Source organism: Stegostoma tigrinum, chromosome 14 (genome assembly GCF_030684315.1).
Source record: "Stegostoma tigrinum isolate sSteTig4 chromosome 14, sSteTig4.hap1, whole genome shotgun sequence".
Lineage (NCBI taxonomy): Eukaryota > Metazoa > Chordata > Chondrichthyes > Orectolobiformes > Stegostomatidae > Stegostoma > Stegostoma tigrinum.
Window position 1 is genome coordinate 5373653 of NC_081367.1, and position 19492 is coordinate 5393144.

The following is a 19492-nucleotide window of genomic DNA, read 5'->3' on the forward strand; positions in this document are numbered from 1 at the left end:
TCCCTTAAGGCCAAAAATGCCTTAGTTTGTGAAAACTTACATTTTAAATTTTGAAAATTTAAAATTGGGTTGTGTAATTTACATTCTAATTTCCTTTAAATACAACAAAGTGGATGTTGATCAATCTTAAGTCTCATTATTCTTCATTCTCTCCATTTATTTTCTCCATTTCTACTGTCTAAAATTTATAGTAAAATACATTAACTTCTTACTGTCAAGTTACTTTTAGGCTTTTTTGTGTCACAGATTTATACTCCTCTTTACTTACTCTAAAAAGAGAATGTAATAATTCTTCTATTTTCTAGTTGTAGCTTTTTTTCTATTTTCCTGTTGGTCATTTTAGTATTTATTAGCAGTATCTGACTTTAATGGGGCCAGTATTCCTTTTGGCATGCTCTCTTACTTTACATATAAACACTTTTACTGTTAACTTTGATGTTTAAGACTTTTGTTTTGCAGAACTAAAAGACACTTTATCAAAGATTTTCACCTTGCAGTCATGGAATCGCTGTACCATTTGTGTTTCTGCTGCATTGGTAGCAGCACAAAACAGCTACCTTCACTGTTGCTAAACTAGAGGAAACCATACCCCTCTTGGGTAATCTGAAGTAAATTGAGCACTTCTCAGAACCATAAATGACTGCCTTAGGGGCTTACAGGAGTTTTCGTATCATATAGTAACGAATGATTTGATCAGGGTAGCCACTACCCTGGAGGATGATGATGATGCATTTCAGCATTGGGTTTGCATGAAGAAGAAATGACTCAGGTCCTATACATGAAGCTATCGCAAAGGCCAATGGTAGGTTGGCTCCAAATCTACCATCCTCTGAGAAAAAGAACAGGAAACGACATCACCAACCCAAGGAAACCTAAACAGATAAATAGAAAGCGGGACATAACACCAGCACTTCATTGGGGGCTCACTGATGATGTTACCTAGAATGGTGACGAAACGTCTGAAAACTAACCTTCCAGCTCAGCGAGCAAACTCACATCCAGAAACTCAGCCTGAGCTACAAATCTTCTCAAAACTCGCTGTCAAAAAATATTTTGAACCATAGAATCCCTATAGTGTGGAAGCAAACCATTCGGCCCATTAAGTCCACATCGACCATCTGAAGAGCCACCCCTCTACCGTATCCCTGAAGTGCTGCATTTCCCACTGCTAATCCACCTAGAGTACACATCTTTAGACTATGGGAGGAAACCCACGCACACAGGGCGAATGTGCAAACTCAACACAAACAGTCACCCGAGGGTGGAATTGAACCAGAGTCCGTGCTGCTGCAAGGCAACAATGATAACCGCTGAGGACAGCAACATCAGTGTGTACATCCATTGGTACTAGCTGAAACCAACTGGATGTATCAAGATTTATCTGGAAAGACACACAAGATTGTACTCCTCCAGAATTGAGACTTCTGGCAGTTATTTAATGCCATTGACAATAGTCACAAATCTCTTTGCGGTGTCATCTCACATCAACGACATATTGGTGCTATTTCCTCCACTTGTCCAGAGCTGGAAAAGTTTCTATTTTGCAAATGCATTAACTCCAACAGTTACCTTGACAATACATCACACCCTGTTTCTTGCAAAGACAGTCTTTCATCTTCCCAGTTTGTCACATCTGTTCCAATGGAGTTAACTTGTACGAGGAGGCCTCCAAAATATCCACCTTCATCCTCAAACAAGGATTCCCTGCCACCCAGTGGAGGACATGGCCCACAGCTGTATCTGACTTACCTTCTAACCTTCAACTCTCATCCCTCTTCCCTCCCCAAGTGATAGGGTCCCCCAGTCCTCACTTACTTACCACCAGCATCAAAATCCATAGGATTATTAGCTAACATTTCTGCCACCTCTAGCAGGATGCCACCACCAGACATACTCCTCTCTCCTCCCCTGTTAGCCTTCCCCTAGAACGGTTCTCTCTGGGACATCCTAGTCCACTCCTCTATTCCTGACATCTCACACACCCAAGGTACGTTCCTATGCAAACGCAAAATGTTTGACACCTTCCTATTTACTTCCCTGCTCTTTACCATCCAAAACCCCAGACACACCTTCCAGGTAAAGCAGTGATTTACCCGCATTTCACATAATCTCATCTAAATTATGTGCTGCTCACAAAGTGACCTTCTCCACTGGGGAGATGAAAGGCAGACTGGATGACCACTTTGTAGAACACCCACCTTCTGTCTACAAGATGACCCTGAGCTTCCGATTGCCCGCCACCCTAACACATCACTGTTCCTTGCCCAACATCTGTGTCTCGGGCTTACTGCAGTGCTCCAGTGAAACCCAACATAAGCTGGAGGAACAGCATTTCATTTTCCACTTGGGGACTCTGCAGCCTTTGGGGCTCAATATTTAGTTCAATAAGTTATGACCTGAGCACCTTTCCCCATGTTCTTACCACAGCACCCACATACCAGGCCTTATTGCAGGAGCTGCTGCCACACGATCGCATTGTCAGGTATCAATTGTCCCAAGTAGCAGTTATTGATTTCCCCCAGGCTGATCTTTTACCCATTGTCTACTCAACTATTGATATCTCTCTCTAGGAGCCAGCTCTATGCTAGCTGGGTCAGCATCTTGTACTTTGCACGTGTAAATAAAGGGTGACTTCATGACAGAATACTGGTCTTCGTGGAGTTATTTCATGTACTAAACTCGTCCTTGCTACAATCATGATGTACAAAGAACAAAGAAAATTACAGTACAGGAACAGGCCCTTCAGCCCTCCAGGCCTGCACCGACATGCTGCACATCACAACTAAAACCCCCTACCCTTGTATCCCCATCCTATTCATATATTTGTCAAGATGCTCTTTAAAAGTCACTGTAGTATCTGCTTTCACTACCTCCACCGGCAGAGAGTTCCAGGCACCTACTACCCTCTGCGTAAAACATTTGCCTCATACATCACCTGTAAACCTTGCCCCTCACACCTTAAACCTATGCCCCCTACTGACTCTTCCACCCTGGAAAAAAAGATTCTGACTGTCCAGGCCCTTCATAATCTTGTAGACCTCTATCAGGTCACCCCTCAACCTCCATCGTTCCAGTGAAAACAACCCAAGTTTCTCCAACCTCCCCTCATAGCTAATGCCCTCCGTACCAGGCAACATCCTGATAAATCTTTTCTGTAACCTAATCCTTCTGGTAGTGTGGCAACCAGAACTGAAGACAATTTTCCAAATGTGAAGGTGCCGAAATTGGACAAGGTCAAAAATCACAAGACAGCAGGTTATACTCCAACTGGTTAATTTGAAGGCACAAGCTTCCATACTCGCTTCTTCATAAGGTGTTAATGAGATAGGTGGCATCAGACACAGAATATAGAAGCAAAAGATCAAAGGGTCATTGAACCAATACGAATGTGTTTAACAAATCAAAGATGGCTGTTTAATCCATCATAAAGGATTAATGTGCAAATTTCAGAATTTCTTTGACATCACTGACCCAAAGACAACTAAAGGTTTTATCAATTTCTACAGTATACCAGAAGTGACATCCCAGATCCGACAATGCAACTTAGGTGTGAGGCCTTGTTTAAGAATCTGGCTGTGTATCAACTTGGAGTTAGGCTTTATTTCCAAAGTAGGAATTTATAAATTGCCACATTGACTGTCTGCAAATTGTGTGCTTTTTGAACAAAATATCTGCAATTGTAAATCTGTAAATGCAAATTCACCCCATAGATTTATGCACGTAGGGGCACACGGAGACAGAGACAAAGCAAGAGAGAGTGTGTGAGAGAGCGAGCAAGCCAGAGCCAGCACGAGAGCGAGGGAGAGAGAGTAAGCATCTGTGAGCAAGCGAGGTTACTGTAGTACGACAGGAACCCAAGATCCCAGTTGAGGCTGTCCTCATGGATGCTACCTCTCTCACTGACACCTGAAAAAGCAGTGAGACTCCGAAAGCTAGTGTCTTCAAATGAACTTGTTGGACAATAACCTAGTATCGTGATTTTTGACCTTAGCTACAATCACTTATAAAGAAGGGTCACCGAACCAAAAATGTTGGGAAATTTTCTCTCTACAGATGCTGCCAGACCTGCTTAATTTCCCCAGCAATTTCTGTTTTTGTTTCCATTCAAAACAAAGTCCACCTTGTCTAATACTAAAATCACCATTCAAAGATGATAAGGCACTATTGGAAAAATGAATGTTAACAAAACACTTATTATGGAATTATACAACTGATGAGTATGATATGGTTGCGAAGAATGGTACTCAGTGGCATAATTAAAAGTTCAGCATAGAACAGAGTAATACAGATAGAGTTAGGTAGGTTGTCTGCAACCTATGAGACTTGGACACTTCAACTTGTAGGATGAGTTGATTGGGGACTTGAAGTGAAGACCCAAAAAAAAAATCAAATTCAAATGAAGTTCGGGATTACCTGATATCCTACAAGATCCCTTCATAACAGGAAGGTGTCACCAGCAGCACACTTGGCTTGGGTGTTTAGCAATACGTCTTAATAAGCTGAAAACTTGAATAGAATGGGAAAATGCTGGGCCTGCTCATTGAGTTAGGCAGCAGAAGGTTCCACGATGCAATGCCAAACACAATGGTACTGTTTTCAACGGTAAATGGTACAAGAAACAAAAAAAGTGGTCTAGAAGATATGATTGTTTAGACAGCTATCCTGCCAAAGGAAAATAAATAAACCAAGACAGATAATAAAATCATAATGCTGAGTCCAGAAGGCAGTTTTAATTTCAACAATAAGATCAATCTCAGCCCAACTATTTTAATTTCTTGTGATAATGGGAACTGCAGATGCTGGAGAATCCAAGATAACAAAGTGTGGAGCTGGATGAACACAGCAGGCCAAGCGGCATCTCAGGAGCACAAAAGCTGATGTTTCGGGCCTAGACCCTTCATCAGAGAGGGGGATGGGTGAGGGTTCTGGAATAAATAGGGAGAGAGGGGGAGGCGGACCGCAGATGGAGAGAAAAGAAGATAGGTGGAGAGGAGAGTGGAGGTGGGGAGGTGGGGAGGGGATAGGTCAGTCCAGGGAAGATGGACAGGTCAAGGAGTTGGGATGAGGTTAGTAGGTAGGAGATGGAGGTGCGGCTTGAGGTGGGAGGAAGGGATGGGTGAGAGGAAGAACAGGTTAGGGAGGCAGAGACAGGCTGGACTGGTTCCGGGATGCAGTGGGTGGAGGGGAAGAGCCGGGCTTGCATTCAGATTAATGCAATTCTGACACTGAAAACTCCTCTGGACAGATTTTATTTCACTTGCCCCATTTCCACCTCCCTTGGTCGTGCATTATGAAATCTTGCTAATAATTTCAGTGGCCTCCTCATCTTTCCCATCCTATCACAAAAGCGAAAGCAAAGGGCAAAGAAAATTGAAACAAAGTGAGTAAGAGCTATCAAATTTGATCACCTTCACAGCACCTCACCTCAAAGGGAACAATTCTGCATTTCAAACAGTTCGTGTTAGTTAGGCTCACCATTGTGTACAATGCTCTGAGGACATATGAAGTGTGAGAGGCAGTGGCATGATAAACTGCAAGATCCCCTTGGCAGTGATTTTGGGAAATAAGAAATGAGACCAAGCCCTAATTATTTTAGGGTCGGTTAATTAAAAAAAGACAACTCATTTGGGTGTTTTGTGCAAGTTTATTGTGACATTTTAGTGAACAAGAATATACATGTAATGACATTGTTAAACTTACCAGTCAGGCAGGATTGTTTCATTGGTACTGCCTTAACTTCAGCATACCAACAGATACAGTTGACCTACAGGCTAAATCAGGCAATACTCTGACAGAATCCAGCATCACTAGAGAATTCATACATTGCAATGGGGCACAATACTGAAATGGTTAACAATTCCAAAATAGATTCTGAAATCCAAGACTTCAAAAACACGTGAAAGTAACACAGGCAGTCAATATTTTGGCAGTAAAAAAAGCTCGACAACTTGGCAACTTGATGCCGAAATGAATCAGTGGCACTCCAGGACGGAAAGTAACAAATCAGAAAAATACACAACCCTTCCAGAATTACCCAGCAACAATTTGCATAATTGTGAGAACTGTAGCTCCCCTCATAATGACCTCAGATTTCCCCTCTTCTAAAATCAATATTAAACCAAAATACAAACAAAGTCTGAATTTTTAGCAATTTTTCACTGAAATTACGAAGTCAAGGGAATATTTGAATTAGTATTGGAAATTACTCCAGTGATAGGAACCAAGCAAGTTTCTTGTTTCAGTCTCACAATAGGCTGGCATCATATTTCTAAGGCAACTTGTACCATACACTCTAGCATCAGGAATAACAGCTTCAACGTAAAACAGTTTTAGTTATTAGTTGGGTACATAAATGACCTTTTCCTCCCTATTGTCCCATTTTTCAAAGTTCATTTAGAAAGTGATATTATGACATTTCACCAAGGCAGTTGGCCAACTCTACAACTACATCGTTGTTTGTTTAATATTTTAAGTTCAAAATTGTGAAAACGACAACAAAATCACATTTCCAGTACTCATTTGTACACCAGTTTACAAATCTGAGCCAATCTGAAAACTAAATGCAGACAACAGTAATTGACTATGCAACCTTACTACTATGACTTTATACACTCCTGTGATAGCGAGAAACTTTTTGGATTCACAGTATATTAATGTTCGGTATCAGACATTTCTACAAGAGTGGGCGGATGTATGTGACATTATAACATGGCAAAGAACTAATTACACTAGGTCAAGGAACAACATATTCACACTTTGGGACAGGCCCTTTTTCACCAATTACAGAATTTGCCAATTAAATAAAAACAATGGCTTTCGTGTCAAGCAAGTGTTTAAAGAAAAAATACAGACCTAAACATATGCAACTGCAAGTACAAAGAATGTTTATGGAGGACTAGGGAGCTGTGTCATCTGAAGTGAATTCACTATGGCCCAAGGCACACTACTCATTTCTCGCAGTGATAGACTTGTGCCTCTCATTACAAGAACCATAAGTTGTCAGACGTTTGAGATGGAAGACTAATTCTTAATTCAGCAACCAAAATACCTTCATGCCAATCCATATTCCACTCCACTGTGATCACCACAACCTGTCAATCATCCAAATCTCTTCAACTGCTTTCATTCCACTAGCACCCACTCCTCCAAATATTATAATATTCAGCTCTTCCATATGTCTGCACTGTCAGCTATCCCAACTGCCCTTGCCTTTTATCATGCCCTCATATTTGGAAAGGGTTTTTCTTCACAGTTAGCTCACTGATTAGTAAATCCAAAGTCTGATAAAACTAGCAACTTTGAGTTATACTCAGACTGGGAATGGAAGTAGGGATTTTAGATTCAGACTTTACAGCAACTTTCCTCAATCAGAGGCTGCAGGTCTTCATTTATGTAGCCCACAAGAAAACCCTGCTCCTACTGGTCTAACCTTTAGTTGGCATTTTTCTTTGAGAGAGATTTAAAACATTAGGACCTTGTAACGAAAATCCAGCTACTCCAAAAGTACAGGTATATGAGCCATGCAAGCAATTCAGAAACCAAAAATGTGCAAGAATAAGCATAAACTACATTTGCAGTATTACAATAGGATATTAAGAACCATCCGGGTGTGAAAATGCAACATCCTATTTTTTCTGCTACATTCATTGAGGCAGCATTTTTTTTTGAAATGCCCAGTTCTTGAAAAAAAATGCATTTGGAGGTGTTCAACAAACTAAACTTCCAGGCAATAAATTCAAAAACAATAAGTACAAAGTAATCTCTCAAGACCATTGAGCAACAGGAAAATTAAAAGCACAAGCTCTGACCCAAGTCTGAACAATTGGCAAGGAATTTACTTCATTCAGATTTTCTATCAATAATGACAGTTTTCTTTGTAAAATGTTTAAGGTCTCTGACATTTCTGTACTTGTGCAAGTTGGATACACTATAACCAATCACACTAATAACCAGTTAGGAAGCTAGTTCAAAGCCTAACAAAGGCAAAGGCAATCATTACAGCAGAGTAGAAGGAGGCAAATAGCTATGTTCTATTCAAAAACCATAGTAACACTTGAATATAGCCTGTGATGAATCTGGTGTGAGCACAAGGACAGATTGCAGATTTTTGAAATGGGTATTTCTGTCAGGCTGCAGACAGGTTTGTTATGGGACTGAAAATGAAATATCTGAAGGTATTTAATACAAATAGCTTCAGATCTTGTGTGTGCAGTTTCCCAGTCAAAGGCAAGGTAAAGTGACCACAGAGCTGCTCTCCCATTCGAGCACAAGAGCCTCAGGTGAAGGGGAAGAGGTTGAGGAGGAGAGTCCTTCATGGTAACCTCAACTGGTGTGGGAGTTTATCCCACACTGTTGGCGGCACTCTGTATCACAGACCAGCCATCCAGCCAATGCCAAAGTGGTAAATGAGTGAAGGATCAGGTCAAATGGTGACAATGCGCTGAAGACATTACAACAGCATTGATGTTATTGCATAGTCTAGCAGCATACATATTGCACCATTTCTACAGGACATAAAAACATTTTACTGAGTGAAGATACAAAGGGATAAGTAAATTAAAATACAATATGCTGGAGAATTCTGTGGATTATTTATCTTTAAGTATCATGAGGTAAACAAAGCTCTTGCCCAGTTATTCAAAAGGTTCTACCTAGTTTAGTGGCCATGTTTAAAAAAAGGACAGTTTTCATAGGTACACATCTCTTATAAAAAGAAGCAGCTTGTGAGAAGACAACATTGGCTTGTAGGAAACAGGAGCAATTACGAAATGCCACCATCTCCCTCCTTCGATGAAGGCAGGACATGCTTTTTACCCTCCCACCACTCTTCAAATAAGGCAATTTAGAATTATCCAAGGGAAACTCAACGTAAGGTTTTCTGCCAAGAGACATCTATATTCACTGTCACGAGCCGACACCATTAAAAGAGCAAGCTTGTCAAATCACTGTCTGCCAAGTAGAATCACAGGACTATCCCTTAGCAAGAAGTACTCGCAGCAAAGGAACAAGTCATCAACTAAAAAGGGCATCAAACTAGACTTTCATTAAACCGTTGTACTTGAGGAATAACTTAATTCTAAGCCCCGTGAGGAGAGAAACTATTGTGCAGAACACAATAGAGAAAAGAAAGCATGCAGTAACTGTTGTTTCGACAGACAGTAATCTGATCCATCACCATAAAAGAGTATTAAACATTAAGGTCCAGAAACAAAGCACACAATCTGCATCTTTCTGCAGTAGACAATGGAGCAGCAATACCCGATTCATCTCTCCACACCTTCCCCACCTTGCACATTAAACCAGGTTGTATTATTTAATAGAATAGGCTACAGTTCCTTTATAAGCAAATGTTTTACCGATAATAGTGGCTTTTGCACCCTTAACCAGTGTTGTTAATACTTCATACTAGAAAGCTACAACTTCATGGGTACAAAAATTAACAAAGAAAAAGGTGTAATGGAAGATCATCACAGTACAATACATAAAAAGAGAAACTACCACAGTTTTAAAAATTGGCAAAAATAAGAGTACAAAACATTACAATACTGCATTGTGAACTAAATATTAAAACTAGCTGTCAACACTGGCTACCATTATCATCCACGCTCTAAATCCCTCTCCATCTCTGCTTCAAGGTGATCTTCAATCTTTGTCTGTAACAGATTGTGATAAAAGGATTGTACATTAGTAGTGGCAATCACAACACCTAAAGACATAGAGATATAGGAGAAAGAAACAATATGTCCCATTGATCTGCTCTCCATTCAATGAGATCATGAGTGAAATTATTATCCTCAACTCCAATTTTCTGCCTTTCCCTATTATCCTGGATTCCCTTAATGATTCAAAGTGTGACTTAAGCTTTGGAATTCTTTACTCCAGGGGCTTTTAAAGGTTGGTTTATTAAGAATATTCACAGATTTACTGTTCTGTTTTAAATTGGTGACCCATTATTCTGGTAGTATACCCTCTGGACCAAAACTCTCCCTCAAAGGGAAATAACCTTTCTGTATCCATCTCTGTCAAGCCCCCTAAGAATCTTGCGTTTCAGTAAAGTGACCTCATCTAATCCCCAAAGAATACAAACCCAAATTATTCAATCTCTCATTAAAAATCCCCCCAAATCCAGATCAATGGAGTGTGCTTTTTCTGGATGGCCTCCAATATATTTCTTCAGATAAAGGGGCCAAAACTGTTCACAGTATTCCAGCTGTGGTCTGACCCGTGCCTTTTATAATTTCAACAAGGCCTCCCTACTTTATACTCCAATCCCTTTGAAATAAAGGCCAACATTCACTCGCCTTCCCTATTATCTGAACAGTTTTGAGATGTGCTTATTAGGATCTCCCAAATCCCTCAGTACTACAGTGTTCTGCACTCTAATGGATATCCTGAATGTCTACTGGCAATGAATTATCAAAGAATAGATCCTACATTTGGTCTTCTCTTCCAGTTCTAAGATCTGAGGCACTGAACCTTACAGACTTAGGAGACAGCAAATAAAAAGTTCATACTGAAATACAGGAATGGACTACGAAACCTGCCCCGGGGCAGGTAGGTCTTTAACATCTGAGGCTATATTGAAATCCATTTCTACTTTTCCTCAAATTCTTCATAGAATCTAGTTCTAACAACATTTTATTCACTTTTCACAGTTCTAACTTGAGCTTGGTGTCATATTTTATACGTTGTACAACAGAGTCCTTCAGGAATTGGATTCGCTAGTGTTTTACAACAATGGAAAAACTGATGTTCAGATTTTATCGTTTAATATGGTCTGGGTTGATGAAAGTTGTTTTTAAAAACATACTATCCTTTAAATGTCATTAATGTAGGAACCTTGATTCCACTAGTCTGAGGTTTTATACTGGAAAGTAGAATGAGGCAATATTCCTCTCTATATGACTGAAATTTCAACACACTGTATTCTGTTTATGCTGAAAAGCAAGTGTATTCCAGGAAGTTTTCGGACACTAAATCAGGCCTTCCCAAAGTGGGGTTGGCATCCAAAGCGGGGATACAAACTCAAGGCCATGAAGGAGCTTTGCCCTCTTTCCTTCCACTTTCACAGACCTTCTCATCCAGTCATGTACTGTTGTGCATTTCTCTCACACAGGCTCTCAATAACTTGCAACTCACAAAAACGGGGTCGCAATGGGAAAAAGCTTGTGAAATATTGCCCTAAATGATCTAAGTTCTGAACCACAAATATATGGACAGAGAAAATACCAGCTCTGTGCTTTCCTCTCAGATTTGCTGTTACCCAGCATCTTGCCCTTCCTCAAGTTACTGTATGATCGACAAACTGCTATCAGGATACTCTTTCCCAGGGTTATCATACATTCATACCCAGAGTTCTAAGCAATCCACATCCCCTGCCAATGCCCACATTTACTGCTTCACTGGTATCTGTAAATTGTTCTGTCAGATTACACTCTAAATCACACATCATTCATTTTAATTTGTTTAAATTGGTAGCTTGCAACAGTAAATACTCACTCTCCAGATTAGACATGCTGACTGTGCACACTACTGCTATCTCCATCTCCTCCTGGTTTCTGCATTTGCATCTGCATTTGAGCCTGCATCTGGGCAATCATCTGCTGCATGCGGCGCAACTGTTAAAAGAATACAGTAATGTCATTATCCCCTCAAAGAAAAAGTAACAGCTTAAAAAAAAAAGAGTTCATTGAAAATTATGGCTTCCAGTCTGGGAAAACTGATCAAGTACTCAGAATACCGTAGCTCAAAAGTGGTCAAACTTTTTATCACGAAAGCTGAGAACATTCGTTAACAGTCTGACTTACAATGTCAAGATAGGAATCTCGGATCGAACTAGAGATGGTGTGCTCCCCTGTGCTGTACATGACATGCAATAGGGCAGGCCATCACGGTGGCGCAAGGGCCCAATTTGCACAACAGTGTAGGAGATGAGACAACTAGTCCAGCCATTTGAAAGTTCAAAATGTATGGGTCTCACCTTATAGCTGTAAAACATACCTGGCAGGTGGGCCTGAAGTGGTGTATATTGTCTTGTGGAAATTAAGCCTGTCCTTGAGAAAAACTGTAGGTACTGAGCAATAGATCTTTAGGAAAATAATTTCCTGCAGATTTCAATTCTTACCTCAGCTTCCTTCTCCAGCAGAATCTGGTCCTTATCCTGAGGAAGCTCTTCCCCTTTCCTGAGAGATAGGACAGTATTAAAGACACAAAAGCACAGATATATTCCAAACCACATATCCTGTCTCATCTAGATCACTATGCAGCACGTGACATTCAGAACAATCGAACAAAACAATGTAAATTGATCTTCAAATTACTAGCAAATTGCTGCTTGGATTAAAATAGTTCTCCTACAGCAATCACAACTTGACTCATCTTGTTCTCAGATTGTATTCCTTTCACAAAAATCTTGTGCCTGATATCACTCTGATTTGCATGTTTATTTTGACGCCTTCCAGAGCCAACCCTGTCATAGGTGATAGAAATCAGTGGCATATCAGAAGAATATACTCTAGAGGCAAAACTGAAAACCCTACACTGATATGAAGATCATTCCAGCATCAAACTCCATGTTAAGTTATATTTAAACATCTAAAGTTTTCTAATAGGTAGTAACTAGAAGGCTCAATGACCTTTACAATTCACAACAGTTCTCTTGTCTACACGGTTGGTGTTTATGTCACAGCAACTGGAGATAATCCACTGGAAGCGGAGCAGTTCATGATTTGAATTCAGTCTCTTTTCTCCTCATATAAATTTTACCCAGATATCAGAAGTGGCTTCCCAAACACACTTCTTCCTTTCCCACGAGAACAGCCTCAAAAAGATGGCAGCACAACTGCTTCCCCCATGCAATAACAAACTGATGTGTGCCTTAAACTCACTCAAGACTAGGTTCATGCCCATTTCACTACAGACTCCTTAATAGTAAAAGATACTGTAATTTGTTCTGTCCTGGCCAAAACCAGACTGAAAATCTGGCTGAGCTATATTTAAATTTAAGAGCAGCACCGCTCCCAACCCAATACATCAAAAAGGTTTTTTTTTAAAAGACCACTAACATAGAAAGCAGATTCCATGTAACGGTCTCATGACCCTAAACCTAACTATTAAGCTTAGTATACATCAAGTAGTAAATGGTTTCCAGCTGGAAGAACAAGGGCTCTATTGGAATACAGTTTCAGTTTCAAAAGTTCAGCTTAGTTTAAATTCCAGATCTTCAGCCAACAGTTAACTATGACATTGGCAGAAGGGCATTAGAAGGGAATCAAACCCAAATAAGAACAATCGATCCACAGAATCATTCATTCTTCTCAACATTTGTTCTGACATATCTGGCCCAACGTCACCAATGCTTGTCACTGTGACTGTGGAGATGCCCTTCCTTCAAATTCTCATTTTCCATACATCCAAACCCATCCAACAAATTAACATTATGAAACACGAAAAAACACTTAAAAACTGTGAAGATGAATGCTGAAAAACAGAAAAAGGCACAAACATATGAAAGGAAAGAGGAAAACAGCAGTAGAGATAAAGAAATTGTGGAAACACAGATCTAACACTGTTAGTTGAATATAAGCTAAACCCTGCTGTAAGTGGAAATCTGAATCAAGCAGAGAGTGCAGAAAAAATGCAACAGGCCTAGCTGCATTTATAGAGATAAAAAGTTAAAATTTCAAGTTTAGTATTACTCTTTAGAACTGAAAGCTGGTGGAAGATTTGTATTTTAAAAAACTACTTTTGACACAGGAAGAACCAAAGGAGCAGCAAGACCAGAAATGGTATATATGCCTGGTGCAAAAGACCAAGGGACTTGTTAATGATGGTGAAACAGAAAGGGAAATGTAAAATGTGTGCAAATGAAGGTATGAATGAATTTTACCCATTTTACATCTCTTTCAACACCATTAACAAGCCCCTTTGTTGTTTGCACCAGACACCTGCACCATGTGGTCTTGCTCCTCCTCTGCTACTGCTTCTATCAAAGTATTAAAAATTTCAACACCTTGCAATTCTGAGTAGGAGTCATACTGTACTCAAAACATGAACGGTTTCTCTCCACAAATGCTGCGAGACTGCTCAATTTCTCCAGCATTTTCAGTGTTTGATTCTAGCTGTCAGACCTAGCTTTCCCCTTCAGAAAAATGAGGTTAAATGCATAGCCTCACCTACAAGTTCTTTAGATGGTCAAACTCAACAACTAGCAAATTTAAAAATCACAAACATGATTGCATGCCATCTCTCAAATACAAAAAAAGTGTTAAACAAAAACAAAGCAGCAGAAATTAAGCACAATGAGGTTCCAGCATAATTCGGTATTCCTGGAAGGTTCATTCAGATGCAGAGACAGCTTTTCTACTTCTTAATGAAGCATTGAAACAACCCTTAAAACACGCTGCTTTACTACTTTGTTTGAAGGGCACTGAACTAGTTATGGGCAACTTATGGTAATAAAGCTGTCTGTGTTCATCTTGTTGATCTTCAGTGAATGTTTTCACATGAAAAGGTGGATAGAACATGGATTGTGTTATTACAACATTTAAAAAGGCAATTAAACAAATTTCTGGAGGGTATTGCTCAAAAAAGGTGAAAAGTAAGGTTAGACTGTATGGTTCCTATATAAGCAAATTAAACAAATATCCAATTTGTCTACCTTATTTTCACTGAAGTTTGTGAAGTTGTGGTGTAAATGTTGCCCCATCCAACCAACCACATATGCAGATTGAATGTATTTCAGTTAACATTCTTTAAAGGATTAAATATTCTGCCTGTTGAGCCAGAATATAAATTAGTGTGGTGATGAATACCACACGCATTAATCAATCTCTCTCCCTGTGGCAGAACACATGCAGCCATGAAGGCTGTGGAAGCCAAAGTAGACTATTCAGCAAAGATCCATGCAGCTTTTATAGCAGGTTTGCATTTAATAACAAAAGGAGGGGTGTCCATTTGCCAATTCAATTGATGTGGGAAATCAAATAGGCTGAATCAACATGAATACATCTTGCAGATCCTGCTCCTGCAGTAACCTAACTAAAACGAAGTGACTTTTTTTTTCAAACTAACAAACTAATAATTGAAACAATTAGCCATCGCAAAAGAGCTGCAACTTCATGGCAGTGGCAACAATCTGCAAAGATGAGCAATACACAAATTTTACAGAGATAACAAGGTGTAGAGCTGGATGAACACAGCAGGCCAAGCAGCATCATAAGAGCAGGAAGGCTGACATTTCGGGCCTAGATCCTCCATCAGAAATGCTGGGAGAGCGTGGGAGGTGTCATGGACATAGGTAGGGAGTTCCTGGACCAAGGGGGAGAAAATGGATTCAAGATAGGTGGAGATAAGTTTGGTGGGGCAGGAGCAGGCGGAGACCATGGGTCAACCAGGGCAGTCAGGTTTATGGATTTTGGGAAGGAGATAGAAGCGGGCGGTGCGGGGTTGGGGAATGATGCGGTTGGAGGCTGTGGGTCGGAGGTCACCTGAGGTGATGAGCTCGTGGATGGTTTGGGAGATGATGGTTTGGTGCTCGGGGGTGGGGTCATGGTCCAGGGGGTGGCAGGTGGTGTTGGAGAGTTGGCGCCTGGCCTCAGTGATTTAGAGGTCAGTGTGCCATACTACAACTGTGCCTCCCTTGTCCGCGGGTTTTATCGTGAGTTTGGGATTGGAGCAGAGGGAGTGGAAGGCTGCACGTTCTGCGGGGGAAGAGGTTGGAGTGGGTGAGGGGGTGGAGAGGTTGAGGCGATTGATGTCTCAACAGCAGTTGGAAATGAGGAGTAGGAGGCCTTGGGGTGATGTCCAGGAGAAGGGCTTGTGTTGGAGGCAGGGGAAGGGGTCAGTAGAGGGAGGGTTAGGTTCACGGTTAAGGTATAAGCGTGGAGGCCGACGCGGTGGAAAACTGCTCAATGTCCAAACGTAACTGGTATTCGTTGAGGTGTGGGTGGTGGGGGACAAAGATGAGTCCCTTACTGAGGGCTGACCATTCATCCTCAGTAGGGGTGGGGGGGGGGGGTGGGGGGGGGGGGGGGGGGTCTGGAGTATGGTGAAGACTCAATGAAGGGTCTAGGCCCGAAACGTCAGCCTTCCTGCTCCTACGAAGTTGCTTGGCCTGCTGTGTTCATCCAGCTCTACACCTGGTTATCTCGGATTCTCCAGCATCTGCAGTTCCTATTATTTCTGACACAAATTTTACAGCCTATTACTGTACTGCAAGCAGTCAATTCACTATGTACACTTGCCCCGTACCAGGGAACAAATTCGTGCCAGTGCATCTTATATCAGCCATATGCACATGTAGCGAATATGGACTTATGTCAAGCTCAATATAATCTGAAAATTATTCCTACCAAATCAGCATAGAAACAGTTTATTTAATCCATATACCTTCATTTCAGGAACTGTGCTGCTCAAGATAGGGAAAGGATAAGTATTAAAACATGACTCAAGAATCTTAAATGTCAAACATTTTTTAAAATATACTAAGGTTTGTCTTTATGGACTTCAAGCTGGTATAAGATTCAATTCACAGAGCACCAGTTTCTTCATTAGTAACCCGCACTGGCTCTCAATTCTAATCATATGTTAGATACAAAGAATTAATAAGAAAGAATAGTAAGAAACAGATCAAAAAGACCTCCTCAACTCCTCAGGTTTTCACCAATGTGTTGCTGCATACCACACCTTAGCCCAGTGTGCCATACATTCTGGCACTCCCACAGACCAACTCAATACGCAGTATTATTCACTCTGGAATCAGTTTTATGAACAGTGTCTTTCAGAACATGAGATCATGCATCTTATTAGTGGGTTTCTACTTGGAAGGGCAAGAAGGTACTCCTTACATGTCCCAAAAGTATTGTGTTTTTCTACAGGAGGGGGATTAATTAAAGGTTAAAATAGAGCTGACAGTATGGAAATGAACATTGTGATGTTAGTAATACTGCTAAGCACATTCCTGAAACACATTCCTAAAAAAGTTCAAAACCTTTACCTATAAGATTTAAATTTTGAAAGGATTTTCCTATTGGCAGAATTAAAGCAACTTCAGAGCAGTAGCTCCTGCAGGCTGGCAAGCTCATCCAGTCAATCTTGTGCTCTTCATCTGTTTAGCTAGCTAAAGCCTAGAATGACAATACTAGTCAATCTCTGAAAGAAGTTCAGAAATAATAAGACTAATCTGAGGTGAACTTCCGTATGGTCATGAATTGTTCCAAAATGGCTAAGGGGCATTTTTTTAAAGATTTTCTTCTTAACTGCTCTTATAAATAACTGAATAATTCTACCCTAATGTGCTGCTATCGTCTGACTGAAGTCTTGAAGTCAGTCATTTGTATTGGAGCTATTTGCAAAAAACCTGTCAACAACCAACGTAAAAACTGAGGAGCAGAAGACACAGGCCCAATTCAGGTTGCATGGAGGCTGAACTGTTGCACAATTTCCTTTTCAGATGCAGAGACTACATGGCATCAAAGGGACAGTTCATTTGACAGGGGAGAAATCTTACATCCTAGTTTAAAAGAAGTGCCAAGTTTCAGAGCCAGGGCTACTGTAATAATTAGTTGAATTTAGTCCTTTCAGGGCTACGAATATACAAGTGGTGACAACAAAAAGGTGAATGCAAGATTCAATTACAACCCTTTCTATTTGGATTGATCTAGACAGTTCCGAATAGGGGAATTAGATGAATGGAAATTTAGATCAATTTGATACCCTTGCCTCAGGGATAACCCCTCGCTGTCCCTTCACACACTGGGTACAGGATGTGGTATACCAGAAACTTCTGCTTAAATTGTTTTCAGAGGATGAGAAGGTAAAGAAACAGGTGACAGATACGTACGAAGGAGACAGAGGGAGAATGTAACCATGTGAAGACAACCTGCCGTCCCGTTTGAGACGCTCCGAGCGGAAGTTTTCATAGTGAAGATCCTGGGTCACCTCCTGCAGGTCCTGCATGTGTGTGCTAAACAGTTTAAAGGGAAAGAAAAAGTGACATTAGAACCAAAGGCTTTTAGGAACAAACTATGTGATGCTACTAAATTAGCTTTTTCAAACAGAATAGGACCAAATAGCTACATTTCATTTGTAGATTTTTGTTAAGAATAGCCTGAAGTCCAAACTTTTCATCATGCACTTGCCCAAACTAGGACACAAGAAACAGGCTTGTAAAGACGGACAGAATAAATAGAGGGTGCTTGTTGATTGGATGATTATTGGCTAGATCAGCAGCAATAGTTAACTGCCAAACTTAATTCTCAGACCCGGCAGATAACCTCTGATCAGTCAGGGCATTGCCATGGAGATGCTACAAAGTTTGGCTTTTTGAAAAAGATGCAATGTACATACAAATTCCTCTTGCCTACATAAAAAAGCAAGGTGTTAAGTATTTATGCATCCAGCATCACCCGGATGCATCACCCTGCAGACTTGACTGATAATAATCTTAATCTGGATTGTGTCAATAATTTTGCTAGAAACCAGTTAATGACTTCCAAAAGTAGAATCACATTAAATGGTGGATGTGCTTTTCTATGGCTTGAAAGCACAGGTCGAGCAAGATTTGCATGCTACTGGCTACAAATGGTGAACCCGATGGTGTTGTTTGATAATGGTCCACAAGTCATGTTATTCGAACCCATTCCCTAAATATTAGCATGGACATCGTGAGCATTAGTCCAGTACACTACTACTGTACCACAGACTTCCCTCAACATCTGAATGCTGATTTAGGGGTACATACAATAACATTACTATGCCATATGTAGCCAAAGCACTTACATGAGCATTGTTCTTAGCTTCAAGAAATCGTTGTGCTCTGGATTCTCCACCTCCACCACTCCCCATGGATACAGACGCCCTCGGACTTTTTTACCTTTTGCCTCAATCAACTGATTTGATCCAACCACAGCAAAAGGAATACTGGCCTGTATTCACAAGATAGGACACTTCAGGGCAACATTACAGCTGTTCCAAGACAGACCCACCTGAAAAAGAAACCCTCCATGGCTTCTGCTGCTAAGACTTCGACATGTTTGACCAAACCCCTCAAGTGTGCAAAAACTCAAATACAATCAATCCAAGACTAGGTATGATCTTATACTTCTGTTCCTGGAGATAGCAGGTGTACAAACCTTAAAGATTACTTACTTATTGGTGCACCATATATACTAATCATATGTAATGGATACCAAAGCAAGTGAATTAACATTATCATACCTCAGAAACAAACTTAGTTTCTCTTTCTGGAGGAGGACTGAGCTAAAGTTCGAAAATCTCAAAAAGGACAGTGTGCTAATTTATTCTATCTCATTTCCCAAAAGATAACTAAATCTTGAGTTTCTCCCTGTCCTTTACTTTTTACACATCAATAAACAGACATGGATTGCCCAACACCAAGGCCTAACTTGGCTGACTTTGATTAAATAGTATCACAAAACCCTATCATAACTCGAGGACAGAAGTGCAGACCGTTTTATTGACTCATTATCAA

The 19492-nt window shown here is 40.5% G+C and overlaps 1 protein-coding gene across 7 annotated transcripts in view; it reads right to left on the bottom strand.

Moving 5' to 3' along the window:
* Nucleotides 1-5624: 5624 nt before the first annotated feature.
* septin2 (septin 2) overlaps nt 5625-19492 on the bottom strand; it is a 105490-nt gene continuing 91622 nt past the window's right edge. For 6 of the 7 annotated variants that reach the window (XM_048541813.2, XM_059650953.1, XM_059650952.1 and 3 more), the window contains 5 exons: nt 18781-18926; nt 17843-17965; nt 12125-12182; nt 11500-11618; nt 5625-9653 (listed from right to left, as the gene is read on the bottom strand). In XM_048541813.2, the coding sequence (XP_048397770.2) occupies nt 11508-11618; nt 12125-12182; nt 17843-17965; nt 18781-18926 (438 nt within the window). In that variant the 3' untranslated portion in view covers nt 5625-9653; nt 11500-11507. The remainder of the gene's footprint in view (nt 9654-11499; nt 11619-12124; nt 12183-17842; nt 17966-18780; nt 18927-19492) is intronic. The other variant, XM_048541815.2, reaches the window with a different exon arrangement.